The 17,991-nt window shown below is 37.6% G+C and overlaps 1 protein-coding gene across 3 annotated transcripts in view; it reads right to left on the bottom strand.

Moving 5' to 3' along the window:
- The window catches only part of LOC134741656 (hemicentin-2-like), a 253,547-nt gene that overhangs the window by 47,059 nt on the left and 188,497 nt on the right, over positions 1 to 17,991 (bottom strand). For all 3 annotated transcript variants that reach the window (XM_063674516.1, XM_063674515.1, XM_063674517.1), the window contains exons 5-7: positions 9,588 to 9,698; positions 7,866 to 8,075; positions 4,324 to 4,478 (exon numbers count right to left, since the gene is read on the bottom strand). In XM_063674516.1, the coding sequence (XP_063530586.1) occupies positions 4,324 to 4,478; positions 7,866 to 8,075; positions 9,588 to 9,698 (476 nt within the window). The remainder of the gene's footprint in view (positions 1 to 4,323; positions 4,479 to 7,865; positions 8,076 to 9,587; positions 9,699 to 17,991) is intronic.

The raw sequence follows: 17,991 nt of genomic DNA, 5'->3' as shown, positions 1-17,991 counted from the left end.
TATAAGTAGATAAAACTTGCTGTACTAGTACTCTAACTTGAGGTACTAAATAATAATGATCTTGAGGGGGCGAGTCACCGTCTGCCGGAATTAGAAATTAATATTCGCTGTAATCGCTGTGTTAAGTACGGTATTGGTAGCTCAGATGGCAGAGCACTCTAGTAGGACTAGTAATCCAGTGGTGGTCGTGGCCGTCGTGGGTTTAAGTACCACCCAAGACAGTGAATTTTTCCACTTTTAATTTATTTCTAAGCTTTGTATCAAGCAGACGTTTCTGCTTGATACAAAATTAATTTAGTATGGGATAGTGCATCGTTACTGGTGAATTTTCCAATATGACCTGGCACTCCGGTAGCCGTTTAAGAAGTGTAAGACTATCTTACGGTAGATGTCGCTAGAGCCTCCCTATGGCTCATACATGGTGGAAATATTCGCTGTATTGGGTACAGTCTTGGTAGCTCAGATAGCAGAGTACTGTACTAGTGATCCAGTGGTCGTGGGTTCAAGTCCCACCCAAGACAGTGAATTATTCCACTTTTAATTTAAGCTTAATAGCATCGTTTGCAGACGTTTTTGCTTGATACAAAATTAAAATTAATTTAGAAATGAATGTCGTTTTATTAGGTAGGCGTTAGAAGTGTCACTTCAGCTCTTTCATAAAATGTAAATTAAATATAATACGGGTAGGATTAGAAAGTATACATATTACGAAATATGAATATTAAGCTTGAAACTTGCTACTTTTAGAACAAAACACACATGCCTGACGAATCTACTCGAACCTCGAGGGAGACATGTTTGTAGTATACTGTCCAAGGCTTTTCACAAGATACTTAACATAGGTACACCAGTCTAAGCAACATGAACATAAATAATACTGAACATTATTTAACTGAGCAAAGTATCTCACGCTAAAGATCAAAGGAATGACAATAGGTAGGGGTCATGAATCAGTACCGTGAGTTGGCGTTGATTTGTTAGGCTGTTAGTTAATTTCGGACGTTTCGAGTAAAAACATCCTACAGATCTAACGAGGCAATCCGACTAGCAGAATTTGAAAGAGAGTGAAATTATCTTTGTATTATCAACCTAAATCGGAATTTTAGCTTTGTTATTTAACTATCCGATCTTTTGTCTGCGTAGATTTCAGACTGATAAAATTCAACTAGGTTCAAGAAACAAATAAAGATGCTTTTAGTTAATGAGCACGAAGTCTGGTGTACTATCTAAGCGTTTTCTAATTGTCTTTGTTTATGACAGTTCAAAAATAAAAATATATTATGTATATACGTGATTAAGACAGACAAAGCAAATTAGGGAAAAATACTAAAAGAGACCATCGATTGTGGGCTCAGTGGAGAACCATCGCATATATCTTACAGACTATTGCGGTTAATCTACTCTTTATATTATACATAATATTGAGTTTACATTAAACGGTAATTAGAAATAAAGTATTTTTATTGTTTCTGTCCGTGATTTCATATATTTATTTACGGAGTACAAGTATGTCCGTTTCAATTATACAATTGTCAATAAAATTATACATGCTCTAGTATGTTCTGATGACGATCTTTAAGTTATGCACCTGTGTAAAGAAGACCATAGTAATAACAATAAATAACCGATATTTATACTTATCATAATTAAATAATTTGTAAAAATGAACAAAGCAATGCATGTGACATGGTATATAATTATTATGAGTAATCACGTGTTAAATAGAAATGAAGCAATATTACTCATATCATGTACGAGATTGCGACTTTGAACTCTGAACTACAAACGTGCGATGAACTGAGCAATGAATTTTTACTTGTAGTAGTTTATATGAATATGGTCTCATTGGAATAACATTAAAATATCATATCTGGAAAACATAGAGTCAGACCAATCTAACTCGGCAAGGATTTTGATAGCACGGACTCTGCAAGTGTTAGTTTAAACGTAATTATTTCATAGAGGATTGACCTTTAAAGTAACACTTACACAGTCTGTGCTATCACAAATCAAAATCGATGCCGAGTTAGCTTATTAGTCTGACTCTATCAGGGTTGTTATAATTAACGCATTACACTTAAATGTCAAAATAATGAAAACGCACATAGCATAGGTAAGTAAATTTGTACAATAATATACCTACACATGGAATAACATACCTATTAAAATAACGTTACAGTATCGTTATTTTAATTCTTAGGTAGGTACACTTCATTTATTTTTAAAATCAGACTGTAAAATTTATATTAATAAAGACACTCAAGAAACATAATTATTTGGAACGAACGATCTAATACGTGTCCATTTATCGTCTAGGCACAGCGGTGAGAAGCCATGTACCTAATGTGTATGTATTATGATTATGGTCAGTCATCTTAAGCCTAAAAAGGGGGTCAACCTCGAAATGAGAGATAATAAGCTGGAAACTCGTAGAAACCTTCGTTATGACGTATTAAAGGCTCTCTTAAAAGTCGACGCATATATCGTGTGCGCGTCAGAAGCTATTCAAGGTCAAGGGTCATACAAATCGGTTTTTCGCGGATATCAAAATTTCGGTAGCTCCGATGTTATTTACATGTAGGTATGGGGCATGCGTTCGCATCGACGGCCGGGCGCAACTGAGGCGTGCGCTTTTTTTTGAACCTGACTTGGGCTCTATTGCACCTAGGGTAATTAGAGCGGTAGGACTGTGTGGGGGGATGGTAGCCTGGGGAAAATCCAGGACCCTTCCGCATCACACGAGACGGTTTTGCTACGCTGGAATACTCCTAAAGAGTTTTCGCTCCAGCGCAGATCGGTTGAGCGGTCTCAATCTGATCTGAGGGTGTAAAGGGAATCGAGCTAATGGGAGTTTTGTCGCTGGTCCGCTACAACCTAGCCTAGCCGAGAAGACTCCAGCAAGAAACTCAGCTAGGCCCGACGACTGTCGGAGTGATGGTAACCGGTACGCGGCGGTACCGGGTTGATAACGGACTGAATGTGTCGATGTGGTCGCGTGGTGGACGTCCCCGCCGGCGGGCAAGCCTTTGTGTACGCGTTGTGTCCGCCATGGACGCCGCACGCTCAGCGGCCATCCTAGCGATGGACGCTGAGATTGCGTCGTCCGGATCCGTGAGTGTGTGCCTGGGACGACGGACCGAGCGTCCCCTAATCAGTGTGGAACGGGTTACTTCAGAGGGGGGAGGAGGAGTGGGAACGTAGTTCGCAGCCTTCCTAACTAACGGATTTCTATGGTGCGGAGCGTTATCAAAGTAACGCCGCGAAGTCTGCTTAAAGAAACCGTAAATAGAGTTAAGCCCCGAGTCACGGTGCAAACTGAGGTTCGTCTGGTACCACGGGGCACCAGTCGCCCTACGGAGTAAACGATTTTGAACGACCTGAAGCGGCTTGAGACTTGACATACTCACGTGTGAGAATGCCACACTTGAGTATGTCATGATTGGACGAACACAAGTCTTGTAAAGGGTCAGCTTATTTCTAAGTGACATTTTACTAAACTTGTTAATCATCGACCCGAGCCCTCCTAATACGAACAGCGGTCTGTTAGGCGTCGCGCTTGTATTTATGCAACGGTTGGAGCGAAATAGAAGACAGGGCGTGCTACTGTCAACAGCAACATAGTGAGATGCTCCGCGGTAGGGTAATCCTGATTGCTGTATTTTCCACTACCCACTTCATGTATTCGGCGATCGAGAGCGGGATAGAAGACATGCCATCGCTATCGTTAGAGGCGCGATTTACGTAAAAGGGTAGATTAAATTCTACGGTTCTAGGATACCTATCTTTCTGTTTTTAATAAAGTATGAAAATACTATATAAGGCGACAATTTATTACAATAAATATTCATTATAAGAATGACCGCTGTTTGCCTCACTCCTGCCTGGACCCCATCGGTAAGAGTTGTAGAGCATAAAATTTAGTTAGGTACCAAACATTTTCATGAGATGAGCCGATTTCAAGATATTTATATTTAGATTTATTTCAAGATATATTTCAACTATGCATATTGAAAAACCGTCCAAGTGCGAGTCGGACTCGCGCACGAAGGGTTCCGTACCATTACGCAAAAAACGGCAAAAAAATCACGTTTGTAGTATGTTATATTATTCTGTTTTTAGTATTTGTTGTTATAGCAGCAACAGAAATACGTTACATCAACTGTGAAAATTTCAACTGTATAGTTATCACGGTTCATGAGATACAGCCTGGTGACAGACGGACAGACATATAAACAGACAGACAGACAGCGGAATCTTAGTATTAGGGTCCCGTTTTTACCCTATGAGTACGGAACCCTAAAAAACAACTTGTAAAGTTCTTACCATTTGTTTTGTTATGGAGTTCAACTGCTGTCCTCCAATCCACCACGTGACCTTGGCCGTTGGCCTTGCTCCTGTGGATTTGCATGACAGCTCTGTCATTCTACCGACGGACAGTGGATGCTCTCGAGACAAAATCTCCACTGTAAGCGGTCTTACTGCGAACAAAATGTTTAATTACGTAAGAAAAGGTTATATTTATTATAGTGATATTGTTTTTTTATGCTTAGTGCTTATAGTCTAATTACGTAACTATTCGTACCATGTTCTGCTTTCCAATTGACCATTTTAATGTATTTTATAATTATAATTAAGTAGCAAAAGCATTTTTCTAATACAATAGGATTCGTTTTCTGTCAATTAAAAAAAAAAAAAAAAATTTTTTTGATTGTGTTTCATTTCTTTTAACATTAACTTCTTTAACTTGTTTTGTTAATGTTAATATTATACGACCTTAACATGACTCGTATCTCACGCGCATTAATAAGTCTAAGTGATAGTGGTGACTAATATCAGATCAGCGCTGGAAGTCGCCAGCGACATGCTTACTTAGGTGAGACGTTTTCGTGGCACTTTCTCTTTTTTTATGTTTCTCTGTTTTGTATAATTTTCTATTTTAATGTTTGTGCTCACGAATAAATTATTTCTATTCTATTCTATTCTATTCTAGTAATAAAATAATTTACGGTTAATATGGGAGAGACGGTATACAGGGTGATCAATCCAAATGGGTCAGTAGGGAGAAGTCAGAAACTATGAGAGATAGCGACATCTGTTGTTAGGAACCATGGCTTCGATTTTAGATTTAATAATAATGGCAGTTTTTTTTTCAAAACGCTGGTGGCCTAGCGGTAAGGGCGTGCGACTTGCAATCTGGAGGTCGCGGGTTCAAACCCCGGCTTCGTACCAATGAGTTTTTCGAAACTTATGTACGAAATATCTTTGATATTTACCAGTCACTTTTCGGTGAAGGAAAACATTGTGAGGAAACCGGACTAATCCCGCAAAATGAAGGCAAAATGACGGGACCAGATGATGATGGCATTCAATTTTTTCTAATTTTTTATTCAAATTTCTGGATAAATTATACAAACAAATACTACACGCGATTACATAAAGAATATTGACCAGGTTCGATTCCCAGTTGTGTCAGAGTAAAAAAAAGGTTTGAATGTCATTATTATTAAATCTAAAATCGACGTCATGGTTCCTAAGAACAGATTTCGCTATCTCTCAAAGTTTCTGACTTTCCATACTGACCCATTTGGATAAAATATTTTATTTATTTAGTCAACACAAATTAATAAAGTACAATACATAAAAAAAAAAACAAAACTTAAAACTAATTATTACTAATTATACCTAGACAAGCTAAAACTAAAACAATACAAATTAAAAACTAAATATAGAAAATTTCCCTTAAGTCCCCCGCTTCCGGGAAACTCCCCAAAATGCTGGCGGCATTCCCCCTCTGAATCGCCAGGCCTCTGCGCAAAGAAGGAGCCCGCCCTATGGTCGCCTGAGACGCCTGCTGTCGAACCGACACCTCTTTAACAAACTTTTTGGTGTCGGTTGACCACGGACCCAACGTTTCCACCGCAAGCGCCGCAAAATCGTATTCGTTCGTATTTGGATTGACCACCCTGTATAAAATGTATTGCAGGGAAGACCGTCATAGGACCGTCGCAGTCAGAAAGCAAGAGCTTGAACTTCTTCTGCTCTACCGACCTTCTGTAAGAGGAGTATGTAGTTACCTAGTCTTACCTATGCGTACAAAAGAGGTAAAAGCGCCGAATGAGTTTGTAGACGGTCTTTTCTTATAAAAACCCCTTTTTTTAATAAACTAGTATAGGTTTAACTAACATAGGCTTAAAGGAATGTATACTAACGCTATGGACATGGTCTAAAATAAAATATATTGATTGATTGATTGACAAAACTTTTTTTGATGCCAATCGATCCCATTAGTATCCAGGATCAAAACCTGCTTGGAGACAAGAATAAATAGTACCTTATAATTTCAGAAATCAGATGGAGCATGAAAAAATCAGAACAAATTTTATGCTGGCGAATCTGCGGGTAATAAAATGACTATTTTGTACCCGTATTTTACTTATTATGCTGAAAAAAGCTTTCGACAAAAGTGTTATAACTAGCGATGTACGAACAAATAGATGCGATAGTCGGTTGGACAACAATAACACTTTAATAGCCATTCTTTGGTGTTGTTAAACATTCGCAAGGCAACTGCAGTTGCATTTCTGTTGCGACGTTGTCGAGGGCGCTGGCGCTGTCAGTTTATGATAAAATGAGCGACGTTGTAGTTTCATTTTATCTAGGAAATTGACAATGACAGTGCGGGCATCAAGCCCGCAGCAGTAATGTCGTTACAGTAAAGCAGCTGCACTTGCCAGCCGAATGTCACCTTTACAATTCCTAATTAGTTCACTAACGATCCGTCAAAAACTGTAAGTAAATAAACAGTTTTCGCTTCATTATTCAAAAAAATCACACTTGTATGTTATGTCACTTTAAGAGGTTAAAAACCGGCCAAGTTCGAGTCGGACTCGCGCACCGAGGGTTCCGTACTTTTTAGTATTTGTTGTTATAGCGGCAACAGAAATACATCATCTGTGAAAATTTCAACTGTCTAGCTATCACGGTTCATGAGATACAGCCTGATGACAGACAGACAGACGGACAGACGGACGGACAGACGGACAGCGGAGTCTTAGTAATAGGGTCCCGTTTTTACCCTTTGGGTACGGAACCCTAAAAAATAGCTTTCCTGTGGAGTATTAGTTAGTGTTCACAAAATAATTTTAAAAGGTACAAAGGCAGGAAACATATGTTTGAAACGATTTATATGTTAGTGCGAGGTAAAACAGGCGTGTTCAGATCGTAAAAAGTGATTTCTGCCAAACCCTAAAAATATTTACGCAGAGGGTAGATATGCTTAACGGTTTTGAAATATGTTTGGTTTTATGAATGATTTTAGGAATGATTATAATTTATTGGGCAGAAAACGAGCGATCTATTAAAATTAAGTAGAAATGAAAAAAAGTAATAGACTGAACATTTTTTGACGATTTTTTTCTAATGTTTGACGAAGAAGTTAACTAAGATATTTATCAGAGTGAAAATAATATTATTCCATATGAAAGGTAAACCCAGTTCTATATCCTTCAAACCCGCAGCACGTATCTTCTAAAATAAACACAATTTCGCCATGCGGGTGTGCCACTACCCACTACCCAATACTGTGTGTGACTTATTCAAGGAAGGTCATTGATTTACTATCTTCAAGTCTAACAAAATTCGCTGATCCAATAAGTACCTAGTTCGTTATAAAGTTAAGCACTATCGAATTGAAGTGTTTTAATGTAAGAAGCTTATAAGGACTGGTTAGGATAGGGTTAATTTATTCTACCTTCCAAAAATAATACATTTTGAAGAAATGGGGCGAAAATACAACTGTAAGTAAATGTACCCATTTTTGAAAAGTATTGATCTCTTCGAATTGACTTATTTTACAAAATACTTACAATAAACGTCGACTTTCACCGACGTAGTCTGAGGTTTCGACAAAAGAGTGTTGTCGGCAGTACATGTGTATACTGTCAACAAATGCGCACGCGTAACGTTTTTGACCACCAGGGCCAACGTCCTCCCCTGGCCAGGTTGAAACTCACTGGGGTCCAATGTTTCAAGGACTGTGTCACCTTGAAGCCATTGAATTTTAGGTGTTGGGTTACCTGTAAGAAAAAGGTATATCAATTAAAAAAATATTTATTTACATAAAAGTTATATACATTATACAGTGGTACTAATAAACGAAATTAATAAATAGCATAAATCTAAAATAGGCCCTTGAGGCATTGTAACAATAACAAGGATGCTGGCGGCATTTCCTCATTGTATCGTAATGCTGATAGTGTAAGGAAGCCGCCAGCTCTTTGATCACCAGTTACCCCAACCAGACGCTTGGCGATCTCTGCAAACAACTTGTGCGCTCTGGGACGCCATGGATTTAGAGTTTCAACTCCAAATGGTACAAAATGGTACTCTCTACTGAGGCTCTTATATTTACTACATTAAATTTATGCGCTTTCCGCGGCTCAGTCCGTTTTTACATTAGTCCGTTGGAGGTAGAACGGTGCCAGTGTGTCTACGCTGTTAGCACTTAATATCTCATTTTAATAGAACATTCAAATGAGTAATAAAAATAAGAAATTTTCTATTCTGATTCAACCAAAAAAAAGAGAGGATCAGTAAAGCCTTATTAAAAATGAATGCTTCTTTTATAGAAATGTTTAAAGGCCACCATATAATTATTATAGTATCCAAACAAATAATACGAACTATGAGAGGAAATAAACTGACATAAGACTTAAGAATATTTTATCGTCTAAAGAACATGCATACAAATCCACAATTGTACAACACATATCAACATGAGCGAAATTGCTTTAATAAAAATATACCGCAGAAGTGCCTTCATTCTGCTTGCCGTTTTAAATTTATATGCCATCTTTTACCTCAGTTTCTTGCGAGTAGCTACTCGTACAAGAACACACGCGAGCTATCAGGTTTTAGCATAAAATCTCACGACGTTGCCGGGAACATGGAATGCTTTTATACTGTGTATCCAACTAAAGACTTTATTTGTTAAGCGAAAATAATACAATTCCATCGCAGAGAACCATAAGTTTTATTATGATGAAAAGGAAAAGAAAGTACCTACCAGGAAAAATGACACTGCGGTTTCTTCATAGAGAAATAGCTCGGCATGAGAACCGAATACCAAATCGAGGTCTCAACCACATTTGTCTTATAGTTGCTTATAGTAGTAGTAGTAGTAAACTCTTTATTGTACAAATATACACATTAAAAATTACATGGTACAAATAATAAGATGTACAAAGGTGAACTTATCCCTTTGAGGGATCTCTTCCAGTTAACCTTTGAGTAGATGAGAGGAGAAAGTGAAAAGAGGGTGACAAATGTAGCAAAATGTACAACAAGGTACCAGAAAGATAAAGGATATAAATACATACAAAATTAATAGGATAAACATATAATATATTACACAAAAAGGAATGGGGAAAATACACTAAAAATTGGAAAGAAGTAGAAAAATATAAAGCAACATACAATACAAATATAGGCACATTAATCAATCAGATAACCATAGCTTCTTTAACCTCTCCTTCTCCTCTCTTATAGTATTTTCATAGAGAAATAAATCTTGGTCGAACCACACTTACCCCTGTTCACTGTGCAATTAAGCCTGAAATCTCCCCCTTCATTGTAGGGGCCCGCGATCCCGGATATCTCTTTGCCAAATTCGTCAAAGATCACCGGCTTATTGGGTAGCTCTGAAAAGGACGAGAATTAGAAATCGACAGTTTTATTATATTATTTGGAATGAGGGAGCTTGTCAATGAATGTCGCCTCTGGCTTACGGGCGATTGACGGGTGAGATGGAAAGGCGAGAAACGCTTGCGTTTTATTGGCAGGCGTTTGGACTCGCGAACAGCTCGAATTTCTAATGAAATGCGAGTTTTAAATTAAGTACTTTGTCATAATTTCCTTTTAAGCAGATTTTTAAAACATACTTTCAGTTCAAATATATTTATTTCTCTAAGATTTAGTAACAACAAAGTTTTAGTAAATAATAACATAAATTACAGGTAATCCATAAGCGAACATGATATTTTTATTAAAAATGGATGTCTGTATTTTTAAATTCAATTATTATAACAACTTATTTGAGCACTTGTAATCTTACAAGTTGGTTAGTGGTGTTGGTAGGGGTACTTTTATGGGGTCTATCGCGAAATAAATTTGTGACCTAAAGGTCAAAAATAAATTTCCGACGTTTCGACAAAATGTCAAAACAAAATAAATAATTATGTAACTACCCGACGAAGTATATAAATAAGTTGCGAGGACGTCACATATTCAAACCACTCACCACGTCAATAGTCCGACACACTACATCGGCGCACACTTCTAAAGATAGATCCCTTGGCTTTAACTTCTGGACCACTAGTAAAGTTCGTGAGCCTAAGTTGGCAATAAACGCAGAAATAAAGGTAACAAAATTAATTAGCGGTAGACCCAATGAACTTATGTTTTAATATGTGTTCAAAACGCGAAAGTTTTCTTGACACATTTTCTATAGCCAGTAAAAATACTTATTTTCATTCCGTTTACCTCATTCATAGATATCAACATGAAAGTTAAATAAAAGTAATGACCTCATAAATAAGAATGTTTGGGGCTCTAATACAAACAGTCAAATTATATTTCCAGCGTATTATTCAAACAATGCCCTGATATTGCCATAAAAATATTCAGATTCCAAATCAGAACTCGTAGAATTGCAAAAGGCGTCGAACGTGTCCCAAATATCCTCAAATTGAGGATAAACAAACTACGAACAGGGCTTCAATGTGGCCGAGGAAATGAAAATGTTTTCGTTGACTCGAAACAAAAGGTTCTACGATATGAGTATTCAGAGGAGGATCTCTGCAATCATGCGGAGCTTTCATATCCATTCCCGCAACGTTGCTATCGCTTACTGAAATGAACAGCTGCCACCCGTTCATTGTTTCGTTCGCTCGCATAAGTGGGGCCGGCCTAAAATGAGTATTACTCCGCCGCCATTCGAAAAACGCGAACCGATTTCAAAGAAACATTGCCAGTTTTTTTATATTGAAAACATTTATTTGGTAGAAAGTTTTTTAGTTTTAGTGGTAAATTATGATAAATTAAATCCATCTGACAGAAAGCCTGAAACTTGGTATGCGTGAAGCTTATAGGGATGCAATAAAAATCGGAAGTGGAAACGAGATCGTCAAGTATTTTCTTTCACCCCCTCCCCCACTTTTGTGTTCCGAATTTCAGAAGGGACGTATCGATTACTTTTTAACTGACTTCAAGATTTCAAAAGGAGGAGGTTCTCAATTCGGTTGCATGTTTTTTTTGTTTTTTTTTTATGTTTGTTACTCCATAACTCCGTCATTTCTGGACCGATTTTGAAAATTCTTTTTTAATTGTAAGCATATACATACAGATTGGTCCCGTTTTTGTCAAAACGCAGTTCTGATGATGGGATCCATGAGGAATCGAGGGAACTCCTCAAATGTTAAAGGCGTACATATAGTGATTTTAGTATTTTCATCAACAAACCAAGCATTTACATTTAAAAAAGTGACATTTGATGAAGTGGAACTGCTGATGATGATCAGAACGGAACTCTTCAATGACGCATAGTTCACGTTTGGCGATTTGTCCTCTTCGTTATGCTTGTTAAGCTAGTTAGGTTTTCAAGACGCATTTTTGTCAAGCTCGAGTTCTGATGATGGGATCCATGAGGAATCGAGGGACCTCCTCAAATGTGAAAGACATACATATAGTGATTTTTATATTTTCATTAACAAATCCAGCATTTCCATTAAAAAAAGTGACATTTGATGAAGTGAAACTGCTGATGATGATCAGAACGGAACACTTCAATGACGCATAGTTCACGTTTGGCGATTTGTCCTCTTCGTTATGTTTGTTAAGCAAGTTAGGTTTTCGAGGCGCATTTTTGTCAAGCTCGAGTTCTGATGATGGGATCCATGAGGAATCGAGGGAACTCCTCAAATGTGAAAGGCATACATATAGTGATTTTTGTATTTTCATCAACGAATCCAGCATTTCCATTAAAAAAAGTGACATTTGATGAAGTGGAGCTGCTGATGAAGATCAGAAATATCAGAATGGAACACTTTAATGACGCATATTTTACGTTTGGCGATTTGTCTTCTTTTTTATGTTTGTAAAGCAAGTTAAGTTTTCAAGACACATTTTGGTCACGCTCGAGTTCTGATGATGGGATCCATAAGGAACCGAGGGAACTCCTCAAATGTGGAAGGCATACAATAATATAGTGATTTTTGTATTTTCATCAACAAATCCAGCATTTACATAAAAAAGTGACATTTGATGAAGTGGAACTGCTGATGATGATCAGAATGGAACTCTTCAACGACACATAGTTGACGTTTGGCGATTTATTTTTTTCATTATGGACCCAGACCCAAAGTTGGACCTGGACTTTTTTTTGAACTGCGATCCTCACAGAACCGAACTGCTATCAGAAAAGTGGGTTAGGTTAGAACTGTGACCCTTACAGAACCGAACTGCTATCAGAAAAGTGGGTTAGGTTAGGTTAGAACTGTGACCCTTACAGAAACGAAATGCTATCAGAACATTGGGTTAGGTTAGGTTCGAACTGTGAATCTACAGAAATGGAATGCTACTAGAAAAGTGGGTGGTTTTACCTCCTTTTAGTTAGGCAAAAGATGATGTCTTTTAAATTTCATTGTCTGGAGTGCACCATCAACAATAAGTAACCTCTCAACGGCATCCCCCACTGAAGTCGGTTTTTTTTCTTAAAAATTATTATTTATATAAACGTATAAAAAATTGAATTAAGAAACATAATATTTATCCGCGCTCCCGGGCACGCACTTCCATCTCGCTCACGCTTACGCTCAGTGAAAGTGAGAGAACACGAACTTACTGGGCCTTCAAAAAATTATTTTACTAAGTTATAGTACATAGTTACCTACATACCAACATATCATAACTAATCTAATAAGGGACGTAACACTTAATCTATAGCTTCAAGGAAAAGTGTAATAAAATTATTCATAATACTGCTTAAGCTTGTTTTTTGCTCGTTCATAAACAACGACGATATAGTAATCCTTGGCAGCTGTGACGAACGAGCCGACATTAAGCTAAGCAAAAATGTAGGTACTTTAATATTATGAAAATATGTTCATAATTTCTTATTACTTTATCATATTAAACAAGGAAATTTTCTTTCTAAACGTATACATTTAGTCAAGTGTGAGGCGAGTGGAAATAATTGACATGTTACTGCACAATCCAGCATGGATCTCTATAAAACACTATTCTCGGAAGAAATCCAGATAATCACACCTATTCTTGCCCTTACTTAGAAAATAAAATATCGTATAGGTATAGTAACTATTATTTATTACATCATTCATCATGATTTTATCTTCAATCAGTGATCAGTGACAAAATAAAGGAACTTCGACTTGCAATAATTCTTAATCAAAATAATCAACAATGAAACATAATATAAATTATAAACTGAAATAGATAACATACACTAAACAAAAAGTGACCAAGTCCACCGGTGGCCGATGCGGGAATCGAACCCGCGTCTTCAGCTTACGCGGCTAACATCCTAACCACGACCACCCGGCCAAGGCGCGGCGGTACCCGTCCCACATTCTCTGGTGTATGCTATCTTTGAAAGGCTAGGCGCCTTTGACCAACTCTAAGGGCGAGCAGTGTGTACTTGCAACTCTTATACGAATCCTTTACTAGATTACGGTATAGCGAGAGACTAGAGATCTGCTGCCATCTATTCAACTATCGGCCTCCGGTGGACTTGGTCACTTTTTCTTTAATTACACAAATCAAAGCATATTTCATAAAGTAATTTGATTTGTTCCCTAGTTGGAAACAAAATGTAATTGAGAATAATACATTTGTTTCATTATGCCTTTAGCTTTATCCTTAACGAAGTTGGAGGGGGGTTGAAAATGCCGTGAATAGCTTTGAGAAAAGAGGGTATGGCTGTGCCTCTTGTTTGCTTTGCTCGACTTGGGCATTATCGTGCACCCAGATATATTTTTTCTGTTTGATCGAGAAAAGGCGAAGCAATTCCGTTTCAGCTTTGACAAAAATGGTTTCGTATGTCAGGCTGTTCTCCTCTATAGGTAGCATTTCTCAACTGATTCTCGCGAATTTTTGACCAGGTTCAGGTATTCGCATTTGGACACTTGTACTATTGTTGTTTGTACTAAGGAATTATCTAAAAGAATAGTAGACGTCACCGGTGATCGCAGAGCTGGCAGCTTCCTCGCACAAAGAGTAAGCATTGCGATACAGCGAAGAAATGCTGCCAGCATCTACGGCACCATGCCGCAGGGGAATAGTTTTTAGTTGTTTATTTTAAGATTAGTTTTATTTATGTTTAGTTTTAGTTTTTAAGTTTTATAGGGTACTTAGTTATTTAATTTTGTATTTAATATGGGCATGTAGTTAACAGACCACCAGATTTAGTAAAATTTAACACCAAAAAATTCGTTTTTACCACCAAAAATAATGAATGCAAAAACATCTTTAAACATCTTTTTTCTTTCATTGTATTGTCCTGTGTATGTGTGCTTTATGGAATAAATGTCTTTCTTCTTCTTCTTCTTCAAAATAAGAACTCCTATTTAATAAGAAGTGATTCCCAAATTTGTACTATATTTTTATCCTTTTAAAACAAATAACACCAAAATAATAATTTTTAACCCAAAAATTGTAAACGATCACCAAACTTAGAACTCCATTTTAATGTGAAATTATAACCAAATTTTTTAATCTTGTTATCCTATTAAAGCAAATGACTCCAAACTAATCATTGTAAACCCAAAAATAGTAAATGATTACCAAAATTAGACCTCCATTTTAATGTGAAATTATAACCAAATTTTTTAATTTTGCTATCCTATTAAAGCAAATTACTTGAAGTCGGTTAAAAATGTGCAAAAATTTATTATCTTGTTATTCCATTAAATGAATTAATCCACTTCGTCACTTTTTTCTAGTAGCATTTCGTTTCTGTAAGGGTCGCAGTTCTAACCTAACCCACTTTTTTGTAGCATTTCGTTTCTCTAAGAGTCGCAGTTCTAACCTAACCTAACCCACTTTTCTTGTAGCATTTCGTTTCTGTAAGGGTCGCAGTTCTAACTTAACCTAACCCACTTTTATAGTAGCATTTCGTTTCTGTAAGGGTCGCAGTTCTAACCTAACCTTATCCACTTCTCTAGTAGCATTTCTTTTATGTAAGCGTGGCGCGTGACTGAATTGAGGATTGGGTCAGGCGAGAGCGGCGCGGCGCGTGCGGTCGCAGTTCTAACCTAACCCACTTATCTGGTAGCATTTTGTTTCTGTGACGATCGCAGTTCTAACCTAACCTTACCCACTTCTCTAGTAGCATTTCTTTTCTGTAAGCGTGGCGCGTGATTGAATTGAGGATTGGGTCAGGCGAGCGCGGCGCGTGCGGTGCGGTGTACGGGGGATTGAGCGGGAGGGGTTAGTAATTTTGGCATCATTTTACTTTATTTGGTAATATGTATACATTTAATTTTTAACAAGCAGAAACGTCTGCGATCGATGCTATTAAGCTTAGAATAAATTTAAAAGTGGAAAAATTACTGCCTTGGGTGAGACTTGAACTCACGGCCTCTGGATCGATACTCCAGCGCTCTGCCAACTGAGCCACCAAGACCTCATCCATAGTCAGCAATCTTCCCACTATATGGGTCTAGGGGACCCTAGCGACATCTACCGTAAGAGTGTTACACTTCTTAAACGGCCACCGGAGTTCCAAGTCATATTGGAAATTCACCAGTTACGATGTGCTACCCATTCTAAATTAATTTTTAAAAAGCAGAAACGTCTGCGATCGATGCTATTAAGCTTAGAATAAATTTAAAAGTGGAAAAATTACTGCCTTGGGTGAGACTTGAACTCACGGCCTCTGGATCGATACTCCAGCGCTCTGCCAACTGAGCCACCAAGACCTCATCCATAGTCAGCAATCTTCCCACTATATGGGTCTAGGGGACCCTAGCGACATCTACCGTAAGAGTGTTACACTTCTTAAACGGCCACCGGAGTTCCAAGTCATATTGGAAATTCACCAGTTACGATATGCTACCCATTCTAAATTAATTTTTAACAAGCAGAAACATCTGCGATCGATGCTATTAAGCTTAGAATAAATTTAAAAGTGGAAAATATTACTGCCTTGGGTGAGACTTGAACTCACGGCCTCTGGATCGATACTCCAGCGCTCTGCCAACTGAGCCACCAAGACCTCATCCATAGTCAGCAATCTTCCCACTATATGGGTCTAGGGGACCCTAGCGACATCTACCGTAAGAGTGTTACACTTCTTAAACGGCCACCGGAGTTCCAAGTCATATTGGAAATTCACCAGTTACGATGTGCTACCCATTCTAAATTATTTTTTAACAAGCAGAAACGTCTGCGATCGATGCTATTAAGCTTAGAATAAATTTAAAAGTGGAAAAATTACTGCCTTGGGTGAGACTTGAACTCACTCAAGGCAGTAATTTTTCCACTTTTAAATATATACATTTTTTGGTAATCATAGTGATTTATTTAAGTGAAAATATCGCATTAATTTGCTCTTCAAGATTTGGTGATCATTAATTATATTTGGTGATCATTCATGATTTTTGGTGTTTGAATATAATTTGAAGTGCAGTCGTGATTTAAACAGGTGGTAGTTTTGTAATTTTAGACATTATTTTTTTGGTGTTTAGTATTATTTTTTTTGGTGAAAGGGATTTCTTTATTGTACCAGAGTATTTTTTGGTGGTCATTATATTTGGTGCCTTTAATATGTAATGTTTATTTGTACTTATATAATAATATGTACTTGCCACATCGTCGCCTCAACAAAAATGTCAGATTAATTTAGACTAAAACAGACAGCGACCCCTGTGCAAGGTACTTTTCTCTCTGTCAATAAAATAAGTTTCTTTTACACAAAAGTTTCATCCAGGCGTTATTCGTAAAAGTTTCGTGTTGATTTTGGTGCGGATAAAAGAGCAGAGTTAGCGGCTGGGCCGCGGCTTATCAAGATCGTTCGACCATGTTTGAATAAAGCTGTACCATCGATCTGGAAATTGTTACTTTATAGAGGAGATTTCGAATTAAATTAGCTCTCATAAAACCGTTGATAAAATAAAATTACTTTTCACTTTATTAGGTAGTTGTTGTATTGCAAACTATTAAAGCGGCGTTTATTTTTATCTTCTACATTGTCGTGACCATTTTGACTAACGGACGAACGAACGTAACGATTATAACGAAATATAATACCTATTGGACCGCGAGCCAGGCGCAAATTTCGTCATTCATCGCCTCCCGGGCGAAAACTCTTATAGCGGTTAACGGCTATGTATGATGAACTCTCGTGAACGTCAGCTGCCGCTCCGTTGGTGGGTTGAGGAATGGCAGCTACCGAAACGCGTAACACGGTCTTTCCACCGCGATATGACGACCGGCTGACGATTTATTTTGTTTTATTAACAATAGCATCTAAACTATCATCTGACAAAGTATCAAACGGGAGGCGATGACGCCGATGACTGAAAATAATTTTCTTTTTTACCTGTTCATGTGACCAGCTGACGGTCTTTTCACAGCGATACAATTGGCTGACGATTTTGTTTACTCACAATAGCATCTAAACTATCATCTGACAAAGTATCAAGCGGGAGGCGTTGACAACATTTTTTTTATAGACTTTATTTGCTGCCATTCCTCAACCCACCAACGGAGCGGCAGCTGACGTTCACGAGGGTTCATCATACATAGCCGTTAACCACTATACGAGTTTTCGCCCGGGAGACGATTGGTCATGGAAATCTGTTCCTGGCCCGCGGTCTATATAATTTAATTAAAGGCTGCACCGATGGATGAATAGCGCTTAATGTTCTATGTTGATAAATTACTAGCTTTTGCGTTAAAGTTTGATAAATTAAATAA

The sequence above is a fragment of the Cydia strobilella genome, chromosome 5, assembly GCF_947568885.1.
Source record: "Cydia strobilella chromosome 5, ilCydStro3.1, whole genome shotgun sequence".
In the NCBI taxonomy this organism is placed as follows: domain Eukaryota; kingdom Metazoa; phylum Arthropoda; class Insecta; order Lepidoptera; family Tortricidae; genus Cydia; species Cydia strobilella.
This window is presented reverse-complemented; position numbering and strand designations above follow the sequence as displayed.